The sequence below is a fragment of the Puma concolor genome, chromosome C1 (assembly GCF_028749965.1).
Source record: "Puma concolor isolate L17-30 chromosome C1, mPumCon1.1.hap2, whole genome shotgun sequence".
Taxonomy (NCBI): Eukaryota; Metazoa; Chordata; class Mammalia; order Carnivora; family Felidae; genus Puma; species Puma concolor.
In genome coordinates this window covers 5,390,535-5,411,332 of record NC_141674.1, presented here as the reverse complement: position 1 = coordinate 5,411,332, position 20,798 = coordinate 5,390,535, and the positions used below count along the sequence as shown (strand labels likewise).

Below are 20,798 nucleotides of genomic sequence, written 5' to 3'. Positions count from 1 at the left end.
GTAACAGGATGAACAAAACTAAGGAATTCACAGTGGCACACTGCCAATCAACCACAGCCTATTTGGATTTCACCTGCTGTGCCATGAACTGTCATTTTCTGCTCCAGGATCCAACCTGAGATTCACAGTGATATCAAGTGTCAATGTCTCAGTCTCTCCTGATCTGCCCCTTGATGTGAGTTTCCCTGATGTTCTCTATGATAAGGCTGAGGTTATGCATCTTGGGGAGGGTTCCTGCAGAGGTGCTGTGCCCTTCCCCGTGCCCCACACCACAGGGGTACATGACCTTGACATATTTTGTTGTGGGTGTTGTCAGCCTTCATCACTGGTTAAGCTGCTGTCTGCCAGAGTTCTCCCTGGAAAAGTCCTTGAATGGACTTACTGCCACAAAACTGCACATTTAAAAATGGTTAAGGAGCACCTGGGTGGCTCAGCTGGTTAAGCTTCCAACTCTTGATTTTGGCTCAGGTCATGATCTCACGGTTCATGAGTTTGAGCCCCAAATCGGGCTCTGTGCTGATGGCGCAGAGCCTGCTTGGGATTCTCTCTCTCTCTATCGCTGCCCCTTACCTGCTCTCTCTTTCTCTCTCCCCCTCAGATAACTTAAAAAATAAATAAATAAAAATGTTAAAAAAAAATTTTTAACATTTTTATTTATTTTTGAGAGACAGAGGGAGCCCGTGAGCAGGAGAGGGGCAGAGAGAGAGGGAGACACAGAATCCAATGCAGGCTCCAAGCTCTAAACTGTCAGCACAGAGCCCGATGCGGGGCTCGAACCCACGAACTGTGAGATCACAACCTGGGCTGAAGTCGGATGCTTAACCGACTGAGCCACCCAGGACCCCGCCCAAAAATTTTAAAATGGTGAAAAAATATATACATACGTGTATATGTGTATACATGTACATACATATATATATACCACAATTTAAAAATATTTCAATTAATTTCAGCTTTCACTGGAGGATATTCCCCACAGCAGTTATTACTGTGAATGTTTTTTCCCCTTTCAGATTTATTGAGATATAGCTGACATACAGCAATGTGTAAGTTTAAGGTGTACAGCATAATGACCACTGACAGCAATTTCCTATTTCTACAAGGACTTCCTTGTAAATCCTTTCAATGGGGAAAACCAGTAAATATAATGCATGTATGCTAACCCTTGTCTATCCATCTGTCCATGCATCCATTAAATAGAAAGGCACGAGTTCATGCTGACACCTTCAACTCCAACCCAGCACCAAGAGTCAATTCTAACATTCCCTCTTTGCTGATCTGTAAGTTCCCTCTCTCATAGTGAGGAATCTATTGTTATCTATAACATACACACCTGTTTGTTCAACCTACCCTACGTCTAAATTACCTTTGGAATTGCTAAGCCATACTCGGATAAGAAACAAGTTTATCAACTTGATTACAGTGTTCATGTCCATTTGCATTTTGTATTTAGTCCTTGGGTATCCAGTTAACACACTGATTTCCAAAGTTACTTAGCTCCTTTCTTCCTTATACCCTCAGTATTTTAATGCCATTTATTTGTGATGCAGTTAGATTCATCTGTCACAGGCTTCCTATCACTTTGGGTTTCCTCTACATTCTGGGTGGGATGAGGTGTGCAGATCCATGACTTTTAGCAAATGCACACAAAGTTGTGTTTCTACCACCAGAGTAACAAACAGAATGTTTCCATCACTCAGAAATTTCCCTTCAGCTGTCCCTTTGTGGTCAATGCAGAAAGAATGCTTTTCTAGAATGGAATTGTAGAATATGTAACCTTTTGATTTTGACTTCTTCCACTTGGTAAAATGCATTTTAGATCCATATATGTTGCTGTAGGAATCAAGTCCCTTCCCTTTTACTGCTGAGCAATACTCCATTGTGTGGATGGACCAGTTTAACCATTTACCTAAATGGTGAATGACATCTTATGTTGTTTCCAATTTTTGATGAGCGTGAATGAAGTGTGATAAACACACAGACAAGTTTACGTGTGAACTCGAGTTTTTCTTTTGTTTGAGTAAATAAGAATGGAATTGCTGGGTCATATAGCAAAAGAGAGAATGTTTAGTTTGTAAGAAACTGCCAAACTTCTCAAAAGTGCTGTACAATTTGACATTACCTTCAGCACTGAGAGCTCCAGTGCTCACAGTTCTTGCCACAACTCGGTATAGTCAGTACTTTGTCTTTTACTTTTTAGCCATTCTAATTGGTGTGTGATGGTATCTCATGTGGTTTTCATTTCCTTATGACTGAGATTGAGCATGGTTTCCTATGCTATTTGCCATCTGGGTGTACTTCACTGCGGAAGTGTCAGATCTCTTGACCACTAAAAAAAAAGTTTATTTATTTATTTTGAGAGAGAGTGAGAGTGTGCGTGCCATGTGCACAGGTGAAGGACAGAGAGAGAGGGAGAGAGAATCCCAAGCAGGCTCTGTGCCATCAGTGCAGAGCCCAACACAGGGTTCAATCTCACGAACCATGAGATCATGACCTGAGCCGAAATCAAAAGTCAGAGGCTCAACCAGCTGAGCCACCCAGGCACCCACTGACCATTTTCTGATTGGATTGTTTTTTTATGTGTTGTGGATAGGAATTTTTTTATTGTACCTATAATTTGCAAATATTGTCTTTTCATTGTCTTACTAATGTCCTTCAAGGAGAAGTTTTTAATTTTGATACAGCCTGTCTCATCCATTTTTTTCTTTCATGGGTCATGCTTTTGATATTGTATCTAAAACCTCTTTGCCAAACCCAAGACCACAAAGATTTTCTCCTAAGATTTCTTCTAGAAGTTTATAGTTTTAAGTTTTACATTTAGGTCTATAATCAAGTTTGAATTAGCTTTTGTATAGCATGTGAGCTATGTGTTGAGGTTCAGTTTTTTAATACATGTGGATGTCTAATCATTCAGTACCATCTGTTGGAAAGACTATCCTTTGTCCACTGACTTGACCTTGCACCTCTGTCAAAAACTGCATTTGTGTAAGTCTGTTTTGTCTCTAATCTGTCCCACTGATCTTTTCACCAATATCACACTGTCTTAATTAGTAAGTTTTTTTTAAATTTTTTTTTAACATTTATTCATTTTTGAGACAGAGAGAGACAGAGCATGAACGGGGGAAGGTCAGAGAGAGAGGGAGACACAGAATCTGAAACAGGCTCCAGGCTCTGAGCTCTCAGCACAGAGCCCGACGCGGGGCTCGAACTCACAGACCGCGAGATCATGACCTGAGCCGAAGTCGGACGCCCAACCGACTGAGCCACCCAGGCACCCCTTAATTAGTAAGTTTTGAAATCACGTAGAGTAAGTCCTCCAACATTGCTTTTCTTTTTCAAAATTGTTTCGGCTATTTTAGTTTATTTTTTCATATAAGTTTGGGGATCCTCTTGATGATATCTATAAAAAAAAATCCTGCTGAGAGTTTAATTGGAATTACATTGAATGTACAGACCAACCTGGAGAGAACTGACATCTTAACAATATTGAGTATTCTAAATCATGAATTTGATATATCTTTTCATTCACCTAGTACTTTTAAGTTTTTCTTTCATCAATGTTTTACAGTTTTCTGTATATGGATTATTTCATATCTTCTGTTAGATTTTGTATTTAAGTATTTCAGTTTTGCATAGTTTTTAAAAATTTGTTTCCAATTGTTCCTTGTTAGTACACAGAAATTTAACTGATCTTCCACATGGACTGTGTATCTTGTAACCTTGCTAAAATCGGTAGTTTTTTTTTTTTTTTTTTTTTTTTATAGATCCTTCAGAATTTTTCTATGTAGATAGTCATGTCATCTGTGAATGGAAAGTGTTTTATTTCTTCCTTTCCAATCTGTATGTCTTTTATTTCTTTCTCTTGCCTACTACATTGGACAGGACTTCCAGTCTAATATTAAGACATGGTAAGTGGATACCCTTGGCTTGTTCTCTAGGTTAGGGTAAAAGCATTCTCTTCCCATCAAGCATAACATTAGCTGTAGGTGTTTGTAGATGCCTTTTTGTCAGGTTAATGAAATTCTTTTTCTGTTTCTCATTTTTGAATATTTATCATATGTAGATGTTGAATTTTGTCACATGCTTTTTCTCCATTTACTAAAATAATCTGATGGTTTGTCTTTTTTATTGTTAACATGAAGAATTAAAGTGCTTGACTTTCACATATTGAACCAACCTTGCATTCCTAGAATAAGTCATATTTGATTGTGATGTATTTGCCTTTTTTATACTTTGCTGAGTTTGATTTGATGATTTTGCAAATATGTTAATGAGGGATCCTGGTCTATAATCTTCTTTTCTTGAATTGTCTTTATCTTGTTTCAGTATTACGGTACTAATGGGCTCATAAAATGAGTTTGGGAGTTTCCTTTCCAAACTTCCTTCTTCTATTTTTTTTCTGTCTTCAATTTTCTGACAAAAAGATTATGTAGAGACTGGAATTATTACTTCCTTGAATGTTTGACAGAACTCTCCAGTGAAAGCATCTGGGCCTAGTTTTCTTTTTGTAAGGTTTTCAATTTCAAATTCAGTACCTGTAGTAGACAGAAGTCTATTCTAGTTACCTATTACTTTTACACTGAGTTCTTTTTTTTTTTTTTAATGTTTATTTATTTTTGAGAGAGAGCCAGAGAGCATGAGTCAGGGAGGGAGGAGAGAGACACACACAGAATCCAAAGCAGGCTCCAGGCTCTGAGCTGTCTGCACAGAGCAGATGCGGAGCTCAAACCCATGAACCGTGAGATCATGACTTGAGCTGAAGTCGAATGCTTAACCAACTGAGCCACCCAGGTGCCCCATTTTCACTGAGTTCTGATAGCTTGTTTCTTTCAAATAACAGACCAAAGTTGGGGGGATAGAGTTGTTTGTAGTCACTTTAACATCTGTGTGATCTTTCATTCCCAATATTGGCCATTTCTGTCTTCTTTTCTGATTAAGTATGGCCAAAAGATTAATTTTATTTTTATCAGCTTTTGATTTCATTTTCTCTTATTTCTATTTTCAATTCCATCGATACCTGGTTTTAAAGATTTCCTTCTTTCTGCCTACCTTGGATTTAATTTGCTCTTCTTGCTCTCATTTCTTAGGAGAAAGCTTAGATTACTGATGGAGACCTTTTTTCTTTTTCTTATACAATCAATGCTATATCAATTTCCCTTTAAGCGCTGCTTTAGCTTCATTCCACAATTTTTTTTGTTGTCTTTTCAATTCATTCCTTTCAAAATGATTTTACTTCCCTTTAAGACCTTGACCTGTAGGTTACTCAGATATGTGTTCTCTAATTTTCAAACACTTGGGAATTTTCTAGACAAACCTTTCAGTTACTGATTTCTAGTTTAATCAAGTCAGAGAATATACTTAATATGATTTATATATTTTTTAAATTGTTAAGGTTTGTATTATGGCCTAGAATAAGGTCTATCTTGATGAATGGTCCATGTGCCCTTCAGAAAAATAAGTATGTTGTTGTTGGTTGGAATGTTCCATACATGTTCAAGCCAATCTTCTTGATGGTGTTGTTCAGATCTTCTATACTTTTGCTAAATTTCTGTCCACTTGTTTTACCAATTAGAGAGAGGTTTGTTACGGTCTCTACCACTGAGGATTTGTTTATTTCTCAAAGTTTTTATCAGTTTTTGCTTCATGTATTTTGAAGCTCTGATGTTAGGTGCATAACCTTTTAGGACTGTTACATGCTCTCAGAGAATCAACCACTTTGTTGTCATGCAATATCCCTCTGAAACCCTCCCTGATAAAGTTCATGATCCTAAAGTCTACATTAGTTGATATTAATACAGCTTTCCGGCTTTCTTTTTATTCCTGTTAGCATGTGAATCTTTTGTAACCTTTTGCTCGTAACCTATATTTTTATTTGCAAAATGAGTTCTTGTAGATACTACACAGATGCCTCTTGTTTTTTCACCCACTGACAGTGTCAGTCTTCTAGCTGGTATATTGAGACCATTCACATTTCATGTGATTATGGATATAGCTGAATTAAAGTGTACCACTTTGCTAGCTGTTTTCCACTTGTTCCATCTGGGTTTTTGTTTCTTTTCTGCCTCATTTTGCTTTAAATGTTTTAAGTTCCACTTTATCTTGTCAAATGACATTTATTGCTTCTTTAGAAACTAGTTCTGATAGCTGTTCTAAATTTCATAACATACATCTTTTAGAAATCAGTTTCTACCTCCAAATAATATATTGCTTCTGATGTAAGGCCTCCACAGCAGCACATTTCCAGTGCCTCCCCCAATCCTTTGCAGTATTTTAACATAGACCACAAAAGCAGAAGAGTATTTTTGCGTTAGTTGGTTACCTTCCAGGGCAATTAAAAATATGTAAAAAATAAAACTTCTTCATTAACTCCATTTCCAGTGCTTGTCATTTCTTTGTGTAGATCCAAGTTTTATGTCCGGTACCATATTCCTTCCCCCTTTAGAAATTCCCTTAGCGTTTCTTATAGACTAGATCTGCTGGCAATACACTCCCCGCCTAGTTTTTGTTTAAGAAATCTTTCAATTTCCTTCATTTCTGAAAGATACTTTCCACCACGTAGGGAATTCTACACTAACAATTTTTTTGTCTTAAGACATTTTGTTTTCTAGTGTCCCCAGCATCTAAAAAAAATGCCTATTGTAATTCTTATCCTTGTTTTTCTGTATGTGCTCTATGTTCCTCTGGCTACCTTCAAGATATCCTCTTTGCTTTTGTTTCTGGCAATTGGAATATGGTATTTCCAAGTACGTGGTGTATTTTTTTCCCACGTATGTGGTGTTTTTATCTTGTGATTGGTTTTTATTTGGTTATTTTTTGTATCTATGCTACTTGGTGTTCTTCTTATCTGTGGAAAATTCTTGGTCGTTATTTCCAGTATTTCTTCTGGGATTCCATTACTCTTATGTTAGATCATTTGATAGTGCCTCAGGGTTCTTAGAGGCTCTATTCTACATGTTTCTTTCTCTTTGTGTTTCAGTTGACATAACCTGTATGTATCGATCTTCAAGTTTATGGATTCCTTTTTTGGGTGTGTTGAGTGCCCATCCAAGACATATTTACAACTCTAGTATTTCTTTTTGATCCTTTATTTTATGTCCCATCTCTATGCTATGATACCCATGTGGTTTTGCATGCTGCTCACTGTCCCATAGATTTTAATATATTAAATTCCCTGTCGGGTAGTTCCAACATCTGTGTCATATCCGTCTCTTGTTCAGATGGCTGCTTTATCTCCTGGGAGTTTTTTTCCTTGCCTTTTCATATGTTGAAAACTGAGTATCTTGTGTAGGACAGTGGAGACTAGCATGCCTTTCCTTCTGCTGGGTCTGTGTTCGAGTTAACCTAATTTGTTGGCCAGGCCTAAGGTCTGCCGTTGCTATGGGTCCATTCAACGTCGTTATAGCTTTCCAATTCCTCTAGTGACATTTTGTACTTACGTGGTGGCTGGTGCGCAAGTGAGCTTTGGGTTTTTTCCTATATCTGCTCCACTTGCAGCCTGTGGTCTTCCCCTGGTACTATGCCTTGGAGGCCTGTCTCTTGCGAGTTACCAGTTCCGTCAGCTAGTGCATCAGTATCCAGGGCTGTATCTCACTTCTCCCTGCAAGCACGTTTCTCCCTTAGATTTTAGGCCTGTTGGTTGCCACGTAGCCTCAGTACTCTGACATGTTCAAGAAAGCTCATGAATTTGCTGCCATATGGCTTTTTTCCTTCTCAGTTTGGAATGATGCTCTTTCCATCTCTCCCTGAGCAGAAACCAAAGCACGCTCACCCTGAATGAGTTCAGTTCATCGATCAAGATCTCTCCCTCAAGCACTACCACCCCAGAACCGGAACATTTTCCCCAATTTCTCTAGCTGCTTTTAGCAACTGGCATCAGTATATAAAGCTGATGAAAGGGCTTTATATCTTTGCTAGTCCTTGGCTTTCCGTATTAACTTTTGAAAATTTCCCATCTTCCTCTATTTCAAAGCCTAATCTGCCCTCATAAGAAAAGTAAAAATATAAACTTAAAACCTTATCTTCTTGTTGGCTCTGGCACCCTGTACATAAGCTATGTACACAATGACTACTTACTATTTTCCTTTCGGTTGGACTTATTTCTACTCAATTTCTAATATTTAAATTATAAGATTATCTTGAAGCTGCATACTTGTTTCTTTTGAGTAAGTTGTAATAAAGATTTTTTACTAGCTCTTTAAACTTGTAGGTCTTGAGATGTTAATAAAATCAAGATGCCCAAGTAACATTAGTTCTCCGAAGCTCTATCAAATGGCAGATCTTCCCTCTCACCCAAAAGACACGTCCTATGTGTGTTAGAGTCAAATACAGCATATAGCTAAGTAGTGGGATAATGTCAGTTTCTAGAACAGCATCGTAAATGCACAGAATTAGCTACAACTTGAATACAGCCTTTAAACCATGACAGTGATGGCACTTCCAGGCCAATGGTGGGTGATACAAAACTGAACAAAGCAGAAGGTAAGAAAGGATTTCCACTCTGACAAGAAATATAGAGGTCAGGACAAAAAACTGTGGCCCTCACATGAGGTCCTAGGCCTAAGCAGCAGTGAGCAGCACAAAGTGGACCACTTTCTTTAAATAAAGAAAAAATGTACAAATTTTAGCCGTCAAATCTCCCTAAAGAAGTCCCAATGCTAGGACATGGGATAATAACATACAGCAAGTCAGATACTTCAGGTAGGAAATCTGATGGTTTCAAGGGACAAAAAAAGTTGTTTCTGTCTCGTGCCCTTACAGCTACAGCAAAAGAAACAAGCAGAGTGCTCCTACCAAGGCAACAAGAAAAACCCACGGCCTGGGCATGCTGTATAGGGAGGGCAGCCTCAGGGCTCCCTGTGATACCACCTGAAAGAGCAGTGGTTGGATGTTTTTGTTGTGTAAATCATGGCAAGTACTGAAGGATATAGCTATGATTATTTTTTATTCTTATTGACTTTAGAGAAGAAATTTCACCCCTACTGTGTAAATACCCACACCTGACAAGGATAGAGACCATTAATAATATTCTGGTGACCAAACCTATGACGACTTCCAAAGTTATATTAACATTCAGGAAGACAAGTGAAGGGAAAGCTAACTAAACTAAAAAAGTTAATGAAACTTGGTCTCTACGTTATATCACAGATCCTTCCTCTGCTATGTAATGCCAGTAGGTTAACTTTTCTAAACAATGTCAATCATCATGATTGATCCAATTCCTTAGGAACATTCCTTACCTCATAAACATGTATTTAAAAAAAAATCCCCAATTTTACATTCAGTTGAGGTCATAAATATTCATTTGTTCTAAATGACAGAATTATTATGTTAATGTACTTTCTAAAATCTGAAACATACTCTAAAATTAACTCTTTTGGGGCATCAGGGTGGCTCAGTCTGTTAAGGTGGGACTTCGGCTCAGGTCATGATCTCACAGTTCGTGAGTTGGAGCCCTGCTTCCGGCTCTGTGCTGACAGCTCAGATCCCAAAGCTTGCTTCCCAGATTCTTGGTCTCCCTTTCTCTGCCCCTCCCCCACTTGCGCTGTTTCTCTCTCCCCCCCCTCAAAAAAAAAAATTAAAAAAATTTTAATTAACTTTTTTGATTTATAGATACCTTATTCGGAAGAATCTATGAATCTGCTGGTGTTACCGAAAACATTAATTCTTTAGTGGAAATACACTATAATACCATTTAGCTTCCCGAGCAGTATTTGCTGCTCCCATTATCATTATTGCTCTCGTCACCCGGGCAAGGAAAGGTGAAAGGTGACAGCACCGGCCTGTGGCTTTCTGCTCACACGCCCACGTCACCCCAGGAGAGGGCAGAGCCGTGGGAGGAGGTCTGGGCGCTGCTCCACTGACTCACCGCCAAGCCGTCCTGTGCGCATCGCCGTCACTTGCTTATCTGGTGACTTGGCCGTTGACTCAATGTAAAGCTGCTGACCGAGATTCTTAATTTTGTTTAGACTGGCGGAGACCTGCTGCAAAGTCAGCTGAGGGAAAAGAATGAGAGAAGGTGCTTCAGAAATTATAAACATGTACATTAAAAGATACACGAACAAAACACACGTAACTTCCGGTTCTCTGAGGACATGTCGGCTGAGAACACAGTGACCACGTTAACTCACTTTCCTCCCCGGGCCTCGGCACGGCCAGTACAAATGAGACTTTAGACACGTCTATTCGCAAAACGGTAATCTTCAGAAATCGTACAATAAACCCAAATATCACCTTCCAAAGCTGGTATTTTCTTTCAACAGCCATTGTTTCAAACCAAAATGGGGTAAGCAGGGCGTCTGCGATCGAGTAAGGTCCAGAATCTGTAACAGGAAGTCACAGGCGCTGAGGTGCAGGAGCGGCGCACACGCGCTCCGAGGACGCAGAGGGTGGAGGGCGCGCCGGCGCAGACGCGACGTGGCTCACGTACCGGCTCCCGGTGCGCGTGCGCGGCGCGGGGTCCGCCGGCCTCACCAGACGACGCGCCTCTGACGCGCTGTTCCTGCGAGGTGCTGCCCCCCGGGCTCCCACAGCTGTCGGAGGCGCTCTTGTGAACCGGCTGATTGGAAAAGGGGGCCGGGTGTCAGCGTTACGGGGTGCGGGCCGCCAGGGGACAGGCACAGCGTCTGGCACCCGAGAGTGTGTCTGAGATCACCGAACGCGAAGGTGAACGCTTCCGAAATCCTACGTGCGGTGTGTGAAGCTCCATGCTTCCGGCCCGAGGCTGACAAAAAAGACATTCCTCTCAAGTTCGGTAACTCTCAAGGGCAAAGTCTAGTTTTCTAGCCCGGTGGACATTTCTAGAACAAGTCTTTAGAAAGCCACATGGTTATAAGAGAGGTCACAAAATAGGACAGTCAATTCTAGTAGTTCTTTATGCTGAGTTTGGAACAGACGGAACAAATTAAATACCATACTTTTTTCCACGAACTTACTTCACAAACCCTAGAGACTTTACAAAAGACGCTTATGCCCGGGGGCGCACGGTTTTCTGTGTGACATCAGTCAACGCTTCACAAGCTTATTAGTTGGGTCTCCAGTAGAAATCATTTTTGGCATCTGCTTTCAAGAAGTAGTTTTTGCCACGTTTGTTTTGGAGTAACCAGAGATTCTGAGACCTGCCATCCCTCTGCCCGCATCCTTTACAATTAGAATTATTGTTTAAAAAAATACGGCAGATCCCAGAAGTTGAACACATGGCTAGTGTTGGAAATACAAGAAGGATGTTCTCATTTAGAAATAGCTTCCTTGTCTTACCTGCCTACTATGACTCGATTTGCTTAGAATGGGATCTTAAAAGAATGTTCTGTGCGTTTCAGTCAGGAACAAGATTAATAAAACAATTTAAAAAACAACCAGGAAAACAAAAACTCCCGGAACACAGACGGTAAAGATTTTTCTCTCCTTGCGGTGTACCTTTGTGAAGTGACTTCACTATGAGCAAATGTTAAAATAAAACACAACTATGGAAATTTTGTGTTTGCTTTTTAAAATCTCACTTTACCTGTAAGAGAAGTTTGTGAATTTGTTCTTGCAATTCTGTTACATCTTTGTCATTATGGTTCGTCTTTTTTATTTGGGTCGCGAAAACATCCTCATTCAGCGGACTCCTACAAGGTGCCAAGTGAAAGATGGAGTCAAGCAATTCAAAATGAATTTACAATAAAGTCTAAGGTGATTTTTTTTTTAATTTTTAAAATTAAGAAAAATTTTTTAACGTTTTCAGGGGCAGAGAGAGAGGGAGACAGAATGGAAGCAGGCTCCAGGCTCCGAGCTGTCAGCACAGAGCCCGATGTGGGGCTCAAACCCACGAACCGTGAGATCATGACCTGAGCAGAAGCTGGATACTCAACCAACTAAGCTACCCAGGCACCCCATGTCTAAGGTGACCTTTAAACAGAATGTTCAAATAATAAATCTGTACTTACACAAAGCAACTCTCTGACTTCAAACAGAAAATATAAAGCTAAAATTCCATTTATGGAGGCAGAGAAAATACTAAGAAACAAATGAGACATTAAGAGGCTTCTCTGGCTTGTCTAGAGCTCTAATCTTTCTTTCCACAATTGTGTCAGCACTGAATCTGTAGAAACCTAAAATCAGTGACAAGTAACCTCTCCACCTACCAAAGTATCTTCACCAGCTACTGGTTTCAAAATTCAACATTAACTGAATAACCTATGCTAGGAATTTTAAGACCCTAGGTCTGCCAGACAACATTTAATGTTTAACGTACCCAAGCACTTCAGTTATGTTATAAAGGTAGTTCTGCCACCCACCTATTGGTGAAAACGTGGCTGTCATGGTACCCTTAGTCTTGTTTATACTAGAGCCTTTTAAAACTACTACCTGAACACAGCCAGGGGCAGAAATGCCAGCAGAAATCATCGCGAAGAAGGGAAGGAACTGACTTCTATGCAGGAACTGACTTCTATGTATCTTTTATAACACACAGCAAGAATAACATTTTCTAAGTCCTTCCGAGGCGCCAGCATCGGTGCTCAGCATCTGGCACCGTTCCAGATGCTCTAGCAAGTATTACGTCCTTCACCAGAGTTGAAAACTTGCCCGAGGTCACCTAGCTGGTGAAGTCTAAGCAGGTATTCACAAAGGGACCAGAGCCTGGGCTCCAGAGTGCATGTTTGCTACGGTGGCGTATTGCCTCTTGGTACCTGAGTAACTAAGGTACCACTGATACGATCTACTGAGTCAGGCAAGTATCCCCTGAGTCCTCCAGACCCTACAAAGCAGGAATCATCATGATGCCAGACAGGTCTGGACCCTTGCTGAGTCACCTGACGCAGAAGCAGTAGTCAGGGTTCCAGTCGGCATGCCTGACTCCAAAGTCAACGCGTTCCTTTTTCCATTCTGCCATAGCCACTGTTTCTCGCAACTTAAACACACAGCCCAATTCCCTAAAAACTGAGATGCTGTCCCAAAGACAGAAGTAATTATCCACAAACCACAGGATGTTGGCAGCGTCAGTCAGGAAGAGCTCTGCCTCCGGAGACCACCTCCCTCTTTGTCCAGACCCCCCCCCCCCCCCGCCCCCGGCAACGTCGACTCCCTCGGTGCACAGACCGTGGATGGTGCCAACCAATGCCTATCAGCACAGCATCGTGCATGTGGTACGTAAATGGCAAACCGTACTGGAACGCACAGCCTGGCGCACTGTATGCGACACTCCATTGGTCTGTTGCCTGTGCCTCCCACTGCCACACGAGCACTGTGGGGTGAGGCTCTCTGGTCGATTTTGTTCACCTCTCCAGTGCCTCCAACAGTGCCTGGCACGTACAAGCAGGAATACGTCAGTGAAGGGGCAGGCTGGTTGAATAAAGTACATCTGATTTGTGATCAATGCATCCGTCCACTATAAGCTTGAATACCTTCCAAAAATGTTTGGGTTTTATTTTTCAAGTGAAATTCCAAAATGGAAATAGGGCAGACTGCTTTGTATTATGAGATTTACGTATTCCTGTTGGTGAAACTTTCTACAAAGGGAAGTTGTATGTTCAATCACTAATCATGTAACTCAAGACGATTAATGTGGAGGCTGCAGAGACAGGGCCTTTGTGGGGCAGCAGCAAATGCCGGGCAGCACCAGGGATGGAAGGAAGGCACACGAGGAGTCAGGGAGAAAACCTGGTTCTCGTCTGCATTTGCAACTTCCTCCCCTCAGTGACCTCTGCCAGGGTTACTCTTTCGCCAAACACGGATTTTAAGTGTAGAATGAGAGGAAACAGCACATAACCTGCCTGCCCACAGACAGTTAGGGTCCCTGCTAACTATCCACTTCCTGCTTCAACTGCCACACTCTCCAAAGCTCTGCTCACAGGTGACCGTGCCACCTCCATATCCTGGCTCTCCTGCTACACTAGGGGCCCTGTGATGGTAGAGGGGACGTCTGTCTGGTTTACCATCTCGTTCTCAGGGTCTAGCATGATGTCTGACACAGCCAGGGGTCCCTAAGCACTTGTTAAAATCATTTTATAAACACTATGAACAATTACCTTACAATTATATTACAAGATTAATACTTACTAGACTCTGAATACTTCCCTTACATAATTCTGAAAACTGAGATGCAGACACAGGTATAATTTTTTTTTTTTTAATCTGCAGACGTGGGGAGCACTTGGGTATCAGTTAATAATAAAAAAACTGAAAGGACACTTGGGGCATCTGGGACGTGGCTCTGGCACTGACAGGGAGGGTACGCAGACCAGTAGACAGATGTCTCATGAAAGCAATCATACCTGCCCTGGGGTTTCTCACAGTCATACTAAGCAACCACCTGCTTATTTTCATTTCCCCACAGGTTTTCCTACTGGAAAAAAAATGTCCTTTCTGACCAACGTGAATAACACTTACTGGGCAGTCATATTTCTTATCCCAATTATTACACTAGCTCCCTAGCACAAATTTGGTCTCATGAGTTAGGGCGGCATGGAGCCCACTTCTCTGCTTAGGGTTCCAGATCTGCTCCGCTGAGGGCCGAACCCAGATGTACACCGACGCGGGAGGACCTTGGGACCTCTTCCTGCCACGGCTAGGTGCCCTCGATTACAGTATGAAGACGTGCCAAAGTAAGTCTTACCGGCAGACCTACTGCTCCCAGCTTTGCGTTCATGTGCACAAAGCTGCACAACAAAACACAGAAGACAGAATTAATTTCTCAATCTCAGCAGGATCCTGAAGAGTTAAGTATAATTTCCGTGCTTCCAAAACAAAGACTTCACAGTCTGTGTGAAGAGCCTACGGCCCAGCTGAGAAACCTGCAGGTCAGTTTTAAATTTTAAACCAAAAAGTCAAGAGGCTCGGAGTATTTTAGGGGACAGGAATGGCGGGCCAGGTTGTTTCAGGTCCATTTCACAAGGTCCTGTCACACGGACAAGCGGCAGCCATCAAAGAGGCTTGAGTCAGCCGTGCTGGGCAGGAAAATAAAAACTAAAAAGCATCGAATTTTTAAAAAAATAAAGATTTGAGGGGTGCCAGGGTGGCTCAGTGGGTTAAGCGTCTGACTCTTGATTTAGGCTCAAGTCATGATCTCGCGGTTCGTGAGTTCAAGCCCCACATCAGGCTCTGTGCTGACAGAGCAGAGCCTGCTTGGGATCCTCTGTCTCCCCCTCTCTCTCTGCCCCTCCCACACACACACTCTCTCTCTTAAAATAAATAAACTTAAAAAAAAAAAAAAGATTTGATAAAATGGACACAAATAAGTGGAATTTGACAGCAGAAGCTGATACAAAAAGTTTTTACACACTCAGTAAAGAGAACTTTAAAATTCAGAAGAGAAAAAAAAAAAAAAACCCTTATCTCCCCATTACCTTACACATAGCCAAAATCTGTATTTTAATGTATTACCTTTCTTCTTTTTTTTCCTGTTTTACAATGTTTGTCTTTTGAACATGTTATGACCATATGGCATCAGCAATTTTGTATGCTGCTTTTTAAGTCTAATCTATTATCAATTTCTCATGTTATATAATCTTTGCAAAAATTTGTATTGACCAATAATACAACATGTCAAATATTCCAGAACTTTCTTAATGATGGGCATATAAGCTGCTCTAAGTCTGTCATTATGATTGAACAATGGTGCAAAAGATGTCTTTTCTTTGTAAAGCTTTTCTGTATTTAGGCATGTTCCCTTAGACTGTTCCCATAAGGGAATCATGGGGTCAAAGTGGTAGAAATCTTTTAAGGCTCTTGACGCGTACTGCCACACTGTATTCCAAAAGCACTTTAAAAACATTCTGTGCTTTATTCGGTTTATGTGTCAATTGATTCAAAGGGTGTCAGTGGGTGGAAGAATATTATTTGGTAAAAAAAAGTCCTTCTATAAAACACCAACACTGATGGACTTACGTTCGAACTTTATGCCGACCGATGATGAAAGAAACCTTCTGGCTCCACGGGTTCACGAAGCTGGACCAGCTGGAGTCCAATATGACGTAATCTCCATTTTGGGTACGGAATCGAATGGGTGAGTGTTCAAAGGGAGGGTGGCCTGCATACTTCAAGACTAAATAAGAGAATACCACGAGATTAGAATTTATTTAACGCAGGTATTTATTGCAAATGGCTGTTCCCAGGCATTTAGTGAGGTTTTCAGAAATGTCCAAATAGAGAAGAAACTGTTTTGGCAGCTTCAACACACTGCTTACCTGTTGAAGGGTGAGCTGTAGTGATTAGACCTTAAGAGGAGCTCTAACATGAAATGAAATGGAGAGTCGGAGCAGATGAGCGGTTGCTCCTGTAAAGAAGCAGGCCCTCACCTTTTTGGTGTATGGCAACCATGAGAGAACGGTCTTCGGGGTGCATGTACGCCAAGATGGATGTCCCCAGCAGATCCTGAGGTAGGTAACCCGGCAGAGACACCGCTCTGGGGACACACACAGCACGGGCAGCATGTTACACGCAGCAAGCAATTTTATTACTTTATACACTTTTAAAAATACTTTTTTACTTAATTCTAAATACGAAAGAAAAAACAGGTACGCGGAAGATGTCATTACCGCATTTATAAGAGCAAACCACCCGAGTGCCCATGCTGGGGAAATGGTTACACAATCTAAGAAATGCTGGTCATCAGACAGAGTGCATCAAAATCACCGGCGGAACTTGCTACAAGACGATTCACAGGCTCACCACAGGCTAAGTCAGGGCTGCTGGGGTAAGACCAGGAATCCGCATTTTTAGCAAGTTCCTCGGGGGTCTCTGATGCCCCCCTCCTTAAAAAAAGTTTACAAAGATCACACCATAATGCAGAAAAATGTTTATGATGTCAAATGAATGGGGGGGCTACAAATTTACACGGCATGGTTAAGACTGTACATAAGCAATGTCGCCTAGAAGGTGATGACAGACAGACAACTGGCACGCAGAAACGTGGGCGGGATGCAGGTTCATGGGAAAGCTGTGAATTCAATCTTCAGGATGACTTAGGAAGACCTGACCTCATAAATGTTTTCTGTGTGTACAAATGCACAAATACTTTCTCATGCAATAAATGTAAACCGTTAAATATCTCCAGCTAAATGTTCTTACTTTCTATAGATGAGTATTTACTTACTTTCTATACGGAGTATTTCGCTGTTATTGTTTAGTTTCAGGCTGTCTACTATTAAATAAGCCTATTTTCAGATGTTAAGATTTTTTAAAAATCAAAACGAATAACTATCATAACCGTGCCAGCTTTTCTGACTCTTTTGCTCTACGCTTACGTGTGCCGTGGTGCACCGATCCCCAGATTTTCACATTTCATGAATAAGTAAAATTTAAAAATAAATGTGGGGGAAAACAGAGGGTACTCATCAGGGGATAACAATGTTTCTTTTTCCAAATCAATTTATTTAAAAAACAATAATAAGGAACAACTACTATCTACTATCACTCTTCTTTAAGACTCTTTTAATACCAAAAAAGTAGAAAGGATGTAAGTTCAAAATAAGTAATAATGTTTTAAATTAAATAAACTTACCTTTACCAAAAAAAAAAAACAAAAACAAAACCTGTTCTTATTTTTCCTTTGTTTCCCCCCTCACTTCAGACTAATAAACATTTCATCAAAGCCTGGTTGGGGAAGCCCTTGTCTGGTGGAAATCACTTTGGCACAGGAAGAAGGAGGCCAGAGTTTTGGTCCCATTTCAAACACATCACATACTATGTGGCCAGGTTCATTGTCCTCTTGTGTGAAATAGAACAATAATTAAGTCCTGACTTACCTAAAGCAGACTATTGTGAAATCAAACATAAATCTGAAATCAAATTTAAATCTGAGAACTAGAATATGCTAACTACTTATATTAAAAATAAACTGCAAACTAACAGAAATCAAATGGGCAAATGGATAGATGTCTGTTACATAATGTAGAAGTATGTAAACATAATGTAAACGTTCTCACATTTTTCTCTGTTTTCAGAAACAAATGTCTTTCAGGCCTAAAGAAGTACTTACCTTTCGTCTATTTCAAGAAAAACACACCCTGGGGTGTGTGTTGTGGTAAAAATTCTTTTATCCATCGGGATTCGAGGAGCTATGAAAAACAGAAAGACTCACCTAAAGGCAAATATCTAATTAGTCATTTACTTAACTAACCACTTACATTAAAAAGGAAACAATATCTCTATATGAAATGATAGAAATGTCACTTAGGGCGCCTGGCTTTTAAGTAGCCAAAGCTATAGTTAAATTATAATTTTCATTAACTCCATTTTAATTAAGTCAAAATGCAATGCCTAATAAAGTTAATTTAATTTTCTTTCTTTCTTTTTTTAAGGCTTCCCACCCAGTGCAGAGCCCAATGCAGGGCTCAAACTCACGACCCTGAGATCAAAACCTGAGCTGAGATCAAGAATCAGAAGCTTAACTGACTGAGCCACTCAGGTGCCCCTAAAGTTAATTTAATTTTTTATTTTTTTTAATGTTTATTCATTTTTGAGAGACAGAGCATGAGTGGGGGAGGGGCAGAGAGCGAGGGAGACACAGAATCCGAAGCAGGCTCCAGGCTCTGAGCTGTCAGCACAGAGCCCGACGCGGGGCTTAAACGCACAAACTGTGAGATCAGGATCTGAGCCCAAGTTGAATGCTCAACTGACTGAGCCACCCAGGCGCCCTCCTAAAGTTCATTTTAAGTAATTTGTGTACACGAAAAGCTTACTCACCACAAAGAATCCAACAGTCAAAGCAAGGGGAAATTAAAGGTCAGGACTAGAAAGCATGGTTGTATTTGGTGGTTGTGTGTAACTGAGCACCCTGGATTTGGTGTCGGCGTGATTTGGAGATTTCAAATCTATGTAATATAATTGGTGTGGCCAATTCTGCTGTAATTCATTTTGCAAGTGGAGTGATTTGAAATCACGCACAATTTCATTTGCAAGACACGAGAGGTGAACAGAGTCACCCACGAATACACAAACACACGCACACCCCTCAAACACCTATGGCTACCTCTGTGCGCTGCGTGTTACGAACCATGCCCGTCCACATCTGACTTCAGACAACCTTCCTTCCACCCCCCTCCTTCCACAGTAACTCAGGAGCCGTGGCAGGTGCCAACACCCACAGCCACAAGCCATCGCGGGGCTTTTTCAAGGTGAGGTGCCATATTTACTGCAGCGACTGTGTATTTCTTAACCATTTAATGTGTAAAACCGTTACTGTTTTTATTAGATTCGTGTCTTATTTTTAATGTGCAGTTAAGTGTTTTGAGTGTTGTGCCCCTAAAACCCATTTTTCCCATAAGCCCTGTGGTTTTGTGCATGTGTGTTTGGGGTTTATTTTGCACAGGACAGTAATTTTTAAGGAAGCAGATGTCAGGTTACAGCAGAGCGGACTGTAATTGCAAATAATAAATGTAAGCTACTTCCGTACTAATGCATGAATTTAGAAATGTAGTTCTGCCATCAGAAGATAAACTATAGTTTTTACTCAAGGGATTTCAAAACACTTAAAAAACACAAATTCGTTTTTGTGATGTTTCTGTGCCACACTTTCTATGCTATTTCACACAGGGCAGAAGCAAAAGGCCATAGGTCAGTCCCCAGTACAGAAAGGGTCAGAGGATCACATATCTGTGGCCAAGTCTGTGCTTAGACCCTTGGGCCATGCTGCTGCCTTGAAGGAGATAAGCACGCAAGAAGTCAAGGGTAGTAAATACACATCAGGGAAGATCTGCTATATGCTACAGATGCCCACAGAGTTCGGGGCCAAGCTGAAGCCTTGAGAGCTCTTTTCTGGTTCCACAGCTCAGTAAACAGGCTTTCACGTGTTCCCACCTGATGTGCTGACAGGTTACGTCTGATCTAAAAGCAGACACTCCGGACTCACCTTCATAACCAGAGCGAACTTTCTCCACCAGGGTGAGACAGCACGACTCAGGTTCCCTCTGGGTAGAGACATGTATGCGCATCAAATAGGGAATAATCCGGAATGGGTAGTAACGCTTCTCTTGCTCTCTGACTTCGCCTCCACTGAAAAGAATAAAAATGATGAGTGCCTGTCCTCACGCATTCAATTAGCCCAACGTGAAACCAGGCAGGAGAAATGTCTTATTGGTAATTTCTGAGACAGACAGATCAAGTCTAAAATGTTTAAACGTGTTTATTTGAAAGAGAAGAGAAACATTAGTTTATATTTTCAATACCCCAAGGCAATTATACTTATTCATTATTCAGAGATAAAGAGGTCTTATGAAAAGCTGCCCGCCTGGGTGGCTCAGTGGGTTAAGCATCTGACTTTTGGTTTTAGCTCAGGTCATGATCTCGTGATTTGTTGAGTTCGAGCCCCACATCAGGTTCTGCGCTGACAGTGTGGCACCTCTGTCTCTCTCTTCTCTCTCTGCCCCTCCCCAGCTCTCTTTCTCTCAAAATAAAATAAACTTATAAAAAAAAAAGAGGCTTTATGGAGAACCAGCTTAGTGAGTTAAAACTGGAACCAGCCATCCTGCGACTTTCCTTCTGACCGCCAAACCCTAACTTCCCAATGTGACTTCCCGCTTCTTCCAAGAGGGACAGGTGTAACTACCTATCTTACCTCATGCGTCTAAACCAAGTACCACATGACAGGAAACAGGGTTCCTTGTGATCGTGCCCCCAAAGCCAGTTCTTCACCGTCCCTTCCTCTGTCTCTCAGGGGACTGACTCAGTCTTACTGCTTTAGCCACACCTGATGGGCGCAGGGCCCTGTGTGCGGTTGAACACTCCTTACGTGCCTGCCTGAGCCGGAAAGCAGGGCTGCAACCTGCTGGCCAAGCCCCAACCCCCGCTGTGGGGCACCTCCCTGGGTCGGGGCGGCTCGA

General features: G+C 41.3%; 1 protein-coding gene across 1 annotated transcript in view; it reads right to left on the bottom strand.

The window, feature by feature from the left end:
• PER3 (period circadian regulator 3) overlaps nt 1–20,798 on the bottom strand; it is a 57,402-nt gene that overhangs the window by 24,341 nt on the left and 12,263 nt on the right. The window contains 7 exon segments of the mRNA XM_086715583.1: nt 9,866–9,992; nt 10,427–10,720; nt 11,501–11,606; nt 15,865–16,021; nt 16,275–16,381; nt 17,957–18,035; nt 19,829–19,971. Coding sequence (XP_086571709.1) covers nt 9,866–9,992; nt 10,427–10,720; nt 11,501–11,606; nt 15,865–16,021; nt 16,275–16,381; nt 17,957–18,035; nt 19,829–19,971 — 1,013 coding nt within the window.